Consider the following 12,292-nt stretch of genomic DNA (forward strand, 5'->3'; position numbering starts at 1 on the left):
GGCAGCACGGCAAGGGTGGGGAGCCAGCGGGGCCCTGTCCCAGCCCATCATCCAAGTGCCAGCCTCTCACAGAGGGCTCAGACTTACAATGCTCTGAGGGCAGAGCAGGTGGGCACAGGTGCTGCACCCCACGCAGGCCACTGGAACTGGGCTGCCTCCCCAGTCCTATGGATGTTTCTGGCACTGTTTTGCAGATATACATGAATTCTACGATTTCACACTGCGCTCCGTACCCCTGCAGCCTCCCAGCCCAGACACATGTTGTGGCACATCCAGGCAGCAGCATGGGGCCAGTGAGCCCAGGTCCACGGTCACACCTGGAAAGCCCCAAAACCTCTTTGAGGTAAGAGCCGCTCTGGCATGATGCTGCGGGGCCAGATCCTGCATGCTGCTGCACCAAGGAAGAGGCAAGGGGCACAGGAGGCCGCTGGCCATTGCAGCCCAGCCAGCTTACACCAAAGGTGTTTCCACGCCTCCTCTGTCATAGCTTGTCTCATTAATGAGGCAACTTCTTTAGTTCATAAGTGTTAAATGCTTACTCCTAATGCAAATAACTTCAGCTCCAGCTCTGGTTCCTGCTCTGCTGTTGCAGCTGGATTAGTTGTTCCCATCTGACGCTGTCTCCCGCGGAGACGTTTCGGCTTTCTGATCGAGCCACCTTGTGGGCTGCTTTTGATAAGTGAAGTAGGTTCAGTCTTTTAAGTTTCCCTTTTCAGGATTTTTTCCAGCTCTCAGATAACTTCTGTCTCTTTTATTTGCATTTTCTTTGATTTTCAACAGCCTTTCAAAAGATACGGCACCAGGTAGGGAGGCAGGAATTGGGCAGTAGGGGCTCAGATATCTCAAAGGCACCGAGGTAAATAAAATTGCCTTGTGCCTTTGCAGGCCCTCTTCCCATCCCCTTCTCAGTGCCTTGTGCCCTGCCAAAGGATGCTATGGGATCCCTCTAAACTGAGGATATAGGAACCTTTGTGCAGAAATGCAAAAATTCAGGGATTCCTCCTTTCAGTGAAATAATCCTATCAATCAGATAAACACCATATTTCTGCCTTACAGACTGAAACGGCTTCCCATCATATACCTGTGGGGACACCAAATCTGAGTGGCACACAGGAATGATGGAGCTGAACAATGTCTCCTAACGAGGAACACTTGAAAGAAGTTTGATGACCAAGAACAGGGGACACAAAACTGCCCACAATCAGTGCAGGAGCTATCTGTATCCTGATCAGGAACCATTTTAGTCCCATTTTTTCTTGACCCTGCTTACATTGGCAGTCCCTCTAGTTAAAGGCAAACCTGCAGATCTAGTCTGTGTTTATGAATGAGTGTTTAGTAATGTTATACTGTAGGCAGTGGGATCCCACTTCGGTGTTTTGGGTCTCCTGTAGCCTTGATCCATCAACCTGCAAGCTCTGCTGGCAACAGCTGCCACTCTCTGTGGCCAGTCCATGGGGCTCCAAGGAGATGAGACAGTCAACAAGGATGTTTAAAGATAAATGTGGAAACAAGTGGGGAAGCAGCTGTGGGCCTGGCACAGCTGGCATAAGAGGTGCTCCTGCTCCCCCCACAGTGCCCTGCATGCAGTGGGGGATGAGCAAAGAAGATGGTTTCAGGGCTTCCCTGCACTGAATGCAGCCCAAGGCCATTGATGCCATCAAATCCCTCCTCCTTTCTCCAAAAATTTTGTGTGAGGCATCTTGTGTTGCTGAAATGTGAAATGCAACAGGGAGCTGCCCCCACCCAGCGGCAGGAGAGCCCCAGAGTCCCCTGCCTGCAAGCCTCCACCATCATCTGCAGTGACCCCACTGCCCATGGGGCCAGTGCCAGGGCAGGCTGTCATGGGCAGTGGGATGCTCATCAAAGGCAGTATGAGCCCCCTGCATGGCGGAAGCTCATTTTGGCCCTTCCAGAAGGTGGCCCTAGAGGAAGCTGGCCTGCCCTACCTGCATGTACTGCCTGTCTCATTTCAGGATCCGTCCCAGGATGGTGAGCAGAGGCTTCCTGCAGGGGCTGGGGACAGCACACTGGGGACGCCACCGCGCCTGGTGAGGGTGACGGCACGGACAACAGAGGCACCAGCCAGCGTCTGCAGCCTGGTGCTCGGCTCTCACAGCGCCCTGCCCCAGGTGAGCCTCCGTACGCCCCACGCTGCATCCCACCCTGCCAGCCCAGCTGGTGGATGGCACTGAGGGGACGGCACCATGGGGACAGTGCCAGGGAGGTGTTTTCCTCCCCTGGGGCTGGCAGTGTTTCCTTATGGCTATTCTGGTGATGCTCAGGCTATGAAATCTAGCAGTCACCTGTTCCAGGGAATGGATGAAACCAAAATCATCCCCTTGTGTTAGCATTTACTATGGCCTGGTGTCAGCCTTCAGGGCTTGGAGGGCAGGTGGATATGGTGCAGAAATAAAGAAGCTGCGTGGAGCTGGAAATCCTCCCAGCCCTCTCGCCCCCAGCGCTGGCAAACTCCCACATTGCAGATTTCCATATTTTTTTCTCTGAGCTCTTAAATGGCAGGTCCATTCCTCAGCTTACTGGGAGCTTTTCTCTGCTGTCTTATTTACCTGGAAACAGCATCTATTTGCGTGTGCATCGTAAATCTCAGCTTCCTCCTGATGTGAGTGCATTGTATAGGCTACACGTTTGAGGGGAGTTTTAGGTACGAGTGAAGGGGAAAATGCACTTTTGGGAGGGATGAAGTGGCTGGGATGAATGGAGCTCACCACAGACTGAAAATGTTGTTTTCCTTGGCATAGTCTGAAATAATGCTTGTTTGCTAAGACAAAGTCTTCTTCCAAAATATTCTAAATACAAATATTGCACTGCTTCTTTTCTCTCCTTTTCAAATGTTTCCCTTCTTATTCTTGACTGCAATAAAATGGGTAATGGCCCATTTTTTTCCCTTACTGTTTAATTTCTCTTTTTCCTCTTGCTACTCTCTACATTTGCAAACATTCACCAATTCTTTACCCATTTTGGAAGGGCAGGGCAGTGGTTTTCTGAACACAACAGGAGAATGAGCTCGGCTGCCGGGCTCTGTTCACCAGTGGGAGGGAACCATGACCACAGATGGGAGAGTCACAGGGCAAAACCCATGAAGGGTGAGAGCTTGATCAGTTGGGAACAGTAAGATTTTAAGGGATTTTCTTCCTAACTGTCCCAAGCTGTGGAGTGCGGCAGCTCTTGCATCCAGCCCCAAATGTCTGGCTGAGTTGCTATGTCTCCTTTAGCAGCAGCCACCTAGCTTTGATTTCAAGACTTCATGCAATAGGGAATCTGCTGTGTACTTAGCCTGGCTGGCCTGATGGTTATTTATCTTTTCCATTAAAAATTTGCACTTTGCTCTTAGCCTGGATTTCTCTCGCTTTAGCTCCCAGCCCCAGGAAATTTTGCTGCCTTTGTTTGCTAGGATAAAGGACCATGGCAATCAATCAGAAATGTTCCCAACATGTAGGTATTTATAGATGTGTCTAAGTTCCCTCTTAACTTTCCCTTAGATAAACTAAACAGATTGGCTTCTTCACTTGCTCAGTGTGAGGCAGGTTGTTCCAGCCCTGAAATAATTCCTGACATTCTTTTCTGAAGCTTTTTTTATTTTCAGCTTCCTCCTTTCCTAGCCTGTATCAGTACTGGTCAGGAGCTGGTCCTCAGTGCCAGGCACTGACACTTTCAGGGGACCACAGCTGCTGGCCCAGAGCAGGGCATCACTGCCCCAAGTGGGAGGGGGCAGTGGGGACCTGGGTGGGCAGGACAGGGTTCTGGGAGGGCTGTGCTCTGGCAGGGCTCTCTCATCTGCAGCCTCTTTAATCCCAGAGGATGGCTGCTTTCATCCCACAGCCTGGCCACAGGCAGAGCAGGGACCTGGGAAGGAAAATCTGTCAGGATGGTAGTGTCAGTGCTGGGCTTAGCCGTGCCTTGTAGTCCTGCCTGAAACTCTGCTTTCTGTGGAGAGCCAGCAGCTTTCCTGGAAACTGGGACCAAGCAGTGCTCGAGAACTGCAGGCTCAAGAACTGCTCCTCTACAGCAGCCCCTGTGCTGGGATACAGGGGCCTCTGACATGACGGTGAGCCTGTTCCCCAAGATGACATCTTCATCGCTGAACACAGGCCTTGCCCTGGCTGAACGGGAGCATTTCCAGCAGTCCCCCATGTCAGCGATCCAGACCATGACAGGGGATTGGCCATGCATGGGGGCAGACTGTGCCAATGGACTGCAGCGCAGGCCCTGCTTTGCATCCCTTGCTCTTGCATGAAGGCACTGAGGACAGCTCAGCTCCTGCCCAGCATCACCTCCTGTGTCAGTTCTCAACAGCCCCAATATGCAGGACAGCATCGGGGCTGGATAACACCAACACATCCAGCTCCCGCCACCTCCATGGTGACCTCTTGTTCCCCAGACTTCAGTGCATACTTTTTGGCATGTCCAACGTGGGTTTCAGTAAAACAGTTGCGATGGCAAATGGCACTTGGAAGAACCAGGGAAGCTTTTATAATAGGTGATATTTAATGCTAGGGCAGGAGGGCACCAGCTGCAGGCCAGAGCGGATGCCCCCTGGTGCTATCAGCCCAGGAACAAGAGCTCTAGCGGACACTCTGCCACTGATAAAAAGCAAGATGATGAACTATCTTGTCCTGCCTGAAGTAAGTGCAATTCTCTTCTTGCATCTGTCACTGTAAACAAGTTTTCCGTTGTCCTGGCTTTGTCATCTCCCCTTCCTGCAGCTGTCCCCAGCAGTGACAGCAGAGCAAAAGCCACCATAACATGCTTTAGCCAGGAAGACGCATGAGAAATAAATTGCCTCTCCACACAAATGCTTCCAGGAACAGGAAATTTTCTGTCTGCTGGCAAGGATGTGTGTGCACTCCAAGTAGCCCAGCAGTGTGCAAATGGCTGCTGCAAAGGAAGTGGGACTGGTAAATACAGCTGGAACATGTGCTTCCTGACAGCAAGGCTTAGTGGACTGAAACCATCCCTCCATGGGAGAGTGGATGTTCAGCCCTCAATGGAGCAAGAGCAAAGGGACTCAGCCAGCTGAAATGCCCTGTTGAGGCACTCAGAGGCACAATCTTGCCTGAGCTCTGGGGTTTGTGGGGTTTTATTTGCCAAATCCTCCATTTCAACCTTTCCGCAAGCCCCGTGGTTGCCTTAGCAGGGCTGCTCAGGGATGGTGTGCATCTGCAGCGGGAAGACCCTCGAGGATGCTCACATGGCCGGTGCTGCTTGCCTGCACTCACAGGCTGGCAGGAAGGCTGCTTCTCTCAGTAAATGCTGTTCTCATCCTCCATGCAGGGAGCAGAGAGCAGCCAGCTGTAAAGATAAATGGAAGAACAATGCCACTGATGAGCAGAAACTCTGCGCCTGCGAGGAAGTGTTGGTCTTCCCCTACCACCCTCTCCTGCCTCCCACATGGCTCTGCAGCCACTCTGACTTCATCCCTGTCATCACGCCAGTGCTGTGCTGCCCCTCCCACAGTCGCCTGCCCGTGCATCCCTCCCTCCTGCTTGCCAATAGTTTCGTTGCTTCGCTGCCCAACGCCAATGCTGCAGCTCTGTCCTTGCTCAGCTCAACAGCTGACACTGAGCAACAGCAGGTCTTAACGTGATGGAGAGAGCGAGCAAGATCGCTCCAGAGGACAGACATTCCGTGCATGCTCTGAAATCGCCAGTGAATCAGAAACCTCGCTGGCAGGGGGTGCTGCTGCTCTCGCAGTCTGTGGGTGCGTGGGATGCCACTGAACGTGCCTGCAGCGTGCCAGGTGCAGGCTGTGCTTTAGGTCTGCTTGGCTGAGGCCAAAAATGTCCCCTTCCCTCCCTGCATCCCAGGGAGGACACAGCCCAGCTCTGCATAAATGCTCTGGCAGAGTGTTTGAAGCCCTCCCTGCTGCACCTGCTGCTGAAGAAGATGTGTCTGTCTGCCCTATAACACACAACTCAAGTGTCAAAAAGGTTTGTGGACCTCCCCAGAGAATTTGGCAGAGAAAGGCAGGCTGTGCCACCAGTGTGGCAACCCGCTGTCTGCTTCTCCCATCCTTTTCTCGCGTGCTTTTTCCTCTTTCCCAGTTTGCCTTTGGCCAAAGAAAAGGGTGTTCCCATGCTCTGTGTTTTGCCTGGCTGGAGCAGCCCTGGGCACCTGCAGCAGGTTGGGATGAGACTGGCGTGTGGCGGATGCTGCAGCTGCAGAAATGCCCACTGTGAGCTACTCACTCCCCCCCTGCCTTGGCTGCAGCCCCCACTGCTCTTCATTTTCTCTGCAAGGTGAGAGGGGAAGCACCAAGTAGCTGTTTGCTATTACAAGGAGCATCGGGGAAATGAAGCAGGTCCCTGATGCAGGCGAATGTCTGACAATGAATGCAGCCTCCCCAAGAAGCCCCCCATGAGGTTGCTTGGTTGCATCTGCCCTGCTGTCCCCACCACCCCATGTCCTCTCTGTGAGATGGCTGGGGAGGCAGCTGAAGCCATTGCTGCAGGCCAGATTAGCCACTGCTTTATCTCAGCTCGAGCCCAGCAGCATCAGCCCTGCAACCCAAAAATCCTGGGAAGTGGCTAATGCTCAAGCAATGGGAGCAGAGTAGCAACCAGTTCCTGGAGGGGCACACCCCACCCCCACCCCCACCCCCCATTGCATCCCCATGCACCTCTGAGAGCATGTTTAATTTTAGGAGAAGCAGAGAAAAAAAGCAGCAACCCACAGCCCAGAGGCCCCGGCTGCTGCCCTGGCATCACCTGAGCCACTTTGCGCCTGGAGGTTGCTTCAGGGCTCTGCATTCAGATGCTCTCCAGCAGTTTTGTGTTTCAACATTGCAGACACAGGCTCGAAAGCCAAAGCGCTGAAGCCGAGAGGGTGTCTGTCTGCAATAACACGCTCAGACTGAACATCAGCCCTGCACAGCATGGACACCTGGCTGGGCAGCCAGCTGCCTGTGTCCCAAGGATGCTGCTGCTCAAAGAGGGGTCAGCACAGGCTGTGTCAGTAGGAGCTGCCACTTCAGTGGACGTTTTGTGGTTGAATGGCCTCAGCTCTACTAGAAGCTCTTGCTATTCCTGCTTGCGGAGATAAATAAGGAGATGCTTAGACCTCAGTTCTCCCTGCTCAATATACAGCTTCAGCAAAGGATGAAGAAGTCAGTAGAGCCACCAGGCTGTCAAACCAAAGACTTATGCATGGCCACCTGTTCCTACTCTATTTGAGGACTTTCTGTCTAAAGCCAGCAGCAAAAGGAAGATCCTTGGCAGACGTCAAGGCTTTTCTGGCTGTGCAGTGTAGGAAAGCCCTGCCAGACATAGGGCTGTTGGCTTGTCCGTTCATCCAAGTCATCATCACTGTTTTGAAGTTATTTTGTGATGGTTCAAGCATGTGCAGCACTCCCCGCACAGTGGCAGAAAGGGGACAGTGAGGGGAGGCTTTGGGGAGTGTCCTGCAGATGGCCACTCTCCAGATTCATCCAGACGAGCCTGGAGTCCATCCATCCTCCATCCAGATTCATGCTCCAGCTTCGTTTGCCTCCATCTAGTGCACATGTCTGCCCATCCCCAGGGAAGCACAGCTGCTGGAGTGGCTTTTACACTGAGATTCACACTGATAGGTTTCATGCGTAGCTCTGAAAGCAAGAAGTGAGACCATTCACAGGCATCTCAGTGGGACGGGAACTGAACAGCGGCCAGCCCCATCAGTACCAGCCAGGAGCTCCATGAGCCACTGCACTGTTCCAACTAGGTCTCTGTCTGCATTGCTCATCAAGTTTCCAAAATGAGCTGGTGCAGCCTCAGTGCAGAGTCCCCACAGCAGCACCCAGGTCCTTCCTTTCCTGCTTTGCCTTGTTGGGAGACTGACCACATTCTTACTGCAACCAAAGTGAAGTGTTGGAGGCTGTCTCCCATAGCACAAACCAACCAGGGGCTCTCTGAAAGTGCAGAGCCTACATGCCTACAGCACAGGATGTGCTGCCCTGACCTCCACCCATCCAGACTCTGCTCCCTCTCACAGCCACCCCAGTATCTCGGGAGACTGAGGACAAATCTCCTGGTTGTGTTTCTGCAAAACAAACAGGCTGTCCTTGCCATTTTTTAAAGGAACAAGCCAAGCTTGAAGGCAGAGCCTGGCAGGCCAGCTGATTTCTACCTGCAGTGCTGGAGCTGGGGGAACATCGCTGCATCTTAATGGCATCAAGCTGGACAGAAATCAGGATTCTGGTGGCAGAGGCAATACCAGCACTGTTATAAATAGAGCAGCCACAATAACAGCTCGTGAAGGTTTTTAGTCTTAAAGATTTGGAGGATCAGCATCAAGCTACACTGAGAGATCCATTATCCTTGGCATTGGTAGGAGCTAGGGGAATTGCAGGGGAATGAGGACAGTGGATGAACGCGGGTTTGGGAATCATCCCTCTTGTGAAACCAAGTGTGAGTCCTTTGAAAGGTGCTTTCTGCTGTGTGCTACCTCCTCTTGCTTTGCTCTGCCTGCTCTGGGGGATTAGACCATGTGTGGCTGCAGCAGTGCGAGCATTTCCAGCCAACCTTCATGCTGCAGGAAGTGAGGGTTTGCTCCAGGACAGTACCCACTGGAGCCCCGCAGCCTGCAGGTACAAAGCACCTTGCAGGAGCCTTGCTGGCATACTCATAGACTGGTTTGTGTTGGAAGGGATCTTCAAAGATGATTTAGTTCTAACTCCCCTGCCGTGGGCAGGGACATCTTTCACTAGACCAGGTTGCTCAAAGCCCCATCCAACCTGACCCTGAATACCTCCAGGGATGGGGCATCCACAACTTCAAAATTGCACCTAAAAATTATTCCAAGTATTGAGACTCAGGCAAAGGCTTCCTGCAGTTTGTGGCCTTGATAGCTCTTGGAGCTGGCACCACTTAGGCACACCAGCATCTGTGCCCAAAGCACTGGCATGGAAAGCATCATGCCTGGCCAGCGTTGTTTCCCCAACCTCACAACCAGCTTCCCACCTGCATGTGTCCAGGAAACCTGGCAATGTCCTGCCAGGCTGTCCCCCTCTTTTAAGGGTATGTTTAGACCAGATCATTTTACAGCCTAGGCTACAGCAGACTGCGGGAGGAGCTGTGGCAGAGCAAGCAAGGGAGCACTGCATTGCGGTGCGAGGGGCAGACCCAAGCTGGTCCTGGAGCTGGATTCATTGCTGAAGCCAGGGGCAAGCTCTGGCCACTGTTTCACAACCGTGTTGCAGTCCTGTTGCTGCACTGTTCATTCCCACTCCCTTGGCACATACTGCACAGCTATTTCCCCTCTCTGCGGTGGTAGGTTTTGCATAGCTGAGTCTCACAGGGTGTTTTTGCAGGGAGGTTTTGTAAGCTTTGGGGCTCTGCTGCTGTGAGAGCACTCCCACATTACTGCTCTGGTTCAGAACAAGAGCGTGGTGGTGAAACCGCTCTCCCAGCTGCCTGCTCTCACCACACTGTGGCTTGGTGGCAGAGCTCATGGCCTGGCTTCCTTTGGGGTGAAACTCAACCCACCTGTGTTCTCTAGCCCCCGTGGATGCCCAGTCCCTGGGACCCGACTATCCCTTGTCCAAACCAAGCCCTGAAGCCAGGGTGAGGTAAGCAGCACGTCATCCCTTGATGTCATCTGTCATCCAGGGCTTGCTTGCATTGCTGGTGTGCAACTCCTCAGGAACACAGGTGTAAAGGGTGTGCCTGTGCCCTGGGGGACACCTCCTCACCCCACGGCTGGGACTCAGTTTGAAGGTCACCTCGGGGCTTCTGAAACGGTTGTGTCTTCTTCCAGCATACAGGCGGCAGAAGGGACGGGCGGGTGGCCACGGTGCGCCTTTAAGAGGGGTCCGTGAGCCGGCTGCGGCCTTGCAGCGCGCACGCTGATTGGCCGAGCGGCCGGCAGGCGGGCCGGGGGCGGGGACAGCCATTCAGGTGTTTCGGAGCAGAACTTTCTCCCTTAAAGGGGACAGAGTAGAGGCAGCAGAGAGGGCAAGGGCCAGCCAGGTAGCCACGTCCCAACCACCACGGAGGCCCGGGACTCCCAGGGACACTGGCGTTCATTTTTCTCCCCGAGGTTGTGCAGGTTCCTACACTGGAAGGCGTGTCCTGGGGCAGCACAGCCCAGATGAGGTGCCAGTGTCCCCTCGAGCTACTGGCTGGGGGCAGTGGGAGTTGCTGAATGGGCTTTGCTCTGTCTGGAAGGAGCAGATTGGAGCAGGGCTGGCCAGGTGAGAGAGAGATGATGTGGACCCACAGAGCTTCCCTTCTTTTCCCCCCACATAAGGTAGGAATAATTGATGGAAGGGTATCCTTGAGCCCTGGATGTGGGGAAAGGTCCTTCTGGGCAGGTGTGCACTGCCCAGGGCAACCCCAGATCTAAGCAGAACAGTGCTGAGCCCTTGCAGCACTTTCAGAGCCACATGTAGACCCACTCTGAGGATAGGACTGGTTCCTGCAGAGGTGGCTTCTGGTGGGCAGCCTGTGAGAGCTGACTTGTGGGGTTTTGTGGCCCAAGGACACATCAGCTTGGGCAGGGCTGGCGAGATGTCCAACAACCTTCTACAGCACAAGTGGGATGTGTTCAGCTGCCACTAAGTCTGAGTATGTAAGCACACCCAGGGACAGCTTGGTACTAGTGAAAGATGCAGCGAAACAGGAAGTCTGGTGGCATCACACTGGGCACAACCAGCTGGAGATCAAGTTACAGGACCAAAAAAAAAAAATCAACCAGTTCCCTTAAAGACATGAGACTTCAAATTACCTCACTCTGACTCTGGCTTGGAATGGTGAAGTTGTGCCCTTGTCACACTTTCAAACCTCCCTCTGCTCCATCAGGCTGGGAATGTGCTTTATTCTAAAGCAAATGAAGCGCACACAAGGACTGGGCACCTACAAGACACAACAGTGCTGTAATTGCCATGCCCATGCAGCAGCAAGGCTCTTCCTTTGCACTCAGGGAGGTGCCCCAGGAAGGCAGCCCATGGCCAGCCCATGCTTCAAGTGCTCCAGTGCAAGGCAGAAGCCTCTCTGCCGGGTGATGGGGAAAGTGCTGTGAGGCTGTCAGGAAATTTATAAAGCCTGCTGCAGTTGATTGCTATTAAATAGAGCCTCCAGGCTTTCATTTACAGGGAGGGTGCCTGGGCTCTGCTGCAGGGATGTGCCTCAGGTCTCCATTGCTTTTCTCCCCCACCAGTGCAGCCATGAAAGACATTTAGTTGGCCATAATTTCAATTGCAGAAAGCAGCTGTGGTGTTTATTGAAGACCCCCGTCCCATTGCTGCCACAAGTGAGGATATGGGAACTGTGGAGTGGCACTGGGCAACATATCAGGGATCATTAATAGAGTGAAAATGGTTTTTCCCTGGAGAAGAATAATTTCTTTAGCAACTGCCCTGAGACCTATTGGTCCCTTGGTATACCTGGTTATTATTATCCCAGCTGCACATTTCCCAATGTGAATAGCTGCTGGTGGCAGGGAGGAACAGTCTCAGCATGAGATATTTGTTATCCTGCTCCTTCCCACTCACCCGTGACTGTGCAAACCCTCCAATGCTCACAGGAACCGCCGGCCTGGTTTGCCCACTAGCTGTGCAGCTGGCTCTGCAGAGTGCCTGTTCAAGTTTCATTTGACAAGCCCCAGACACAGCAAATTGCAAATCCCTGCTGGATGAGGGTCTATGGTAGTGCTAAGGAACTGACTGATGGACTGGGCTAAGCTCACTTGGTCCTTCCCTTTGTTGCTCATTTCCCAGTGGCTTCCCCACAACACACTTTTACCTCTCAGTGCTCCTTGCCCCCCGTTCTCAGCTAGGTGGCTGCAGACCCTGCTGCGCTTTGGACATTGGATAGCTTTGTGCAGGTGATTGCAGTTGAGGGAGGTACCTCCCCCATGCAAAACTGTCCCCCACCTCATCCTCCAGCATTTCAAAGATCATATGTTCTCCATCTGCGCCCAGGCTCAGAGCTAACACGTGACTTCAGTTCCTCTGGCAGGACCCAGCTACCGCTTGGGCTAAAGGCAAGGAGCAGTGTGACAGTGCTTGTGTGACCATTGTCTCTGCTAGGAGCTGGCTGCCTTCAGCCTGCCCAGTTTTCTGCTCCTAGAAAGGTTGTAGGTGCAACAAACCCCCAGGTCCTGGTCCTTCACACTTGCCTTCCTCTTCCTGCAGGACGTCATGTGAGAGGAAGGAAGCAACAACAGTGGCTGAAATGCTAGCAATGCCAGATAAAACCTAGCTCCGTGCCACTTTTGTGCCATGTAAATAGCACCATCTCTGGGGATTTCTTGACACTTTGCTGAAATTAACACCTGTAAAAAGAGCAGCTGCCAAAGC

The 12,292-nt window shown here is 53.1% G+C and overlaps 1 protein-coding gene across 4 annotated transcripts in view; it reads left to right on the forward strand.

Annotated features, from left to right (window-relative positions):
- DLG3 (discs large MAGUK scaffold protein 3) overlaps positions 1–12,292 on the forward strand; it is a 79,131-nt gene that overhangs the window by 9,425 nt on the left and 57,414 nt on the right. For all 4 annotated transcript variants that reach the window (XM_075763259.1, XM_075763260.1, XM_075763261.1 and 1 more), the window contains 2 exons: positions 195–343; positions 1,974–2,129. In XM_075763259.1, the coding sequence (XP_075619374.1) occupies positions 195–343; positions 1,974–2,129 (305 nt within the window). The remainder of the gene's footprint in view (positions 1–194; positions 344–1,973; positions 2,130–12,292) is intronic.

This window comes from Balearica regulorum, chromosome 11, assembly GCF_011004875.1.
Source record: "Balearica regulorum gibbericeps isolate bBalReg1 chromosome 11, bBalReg1.pri, whole genome shotgun sequence".
Lineage (NCBI taxonomy): Eukaryota > Metazoa > Chordata > Aves > Gruiformes > Gruidae > Balearica > Balearica regulorum.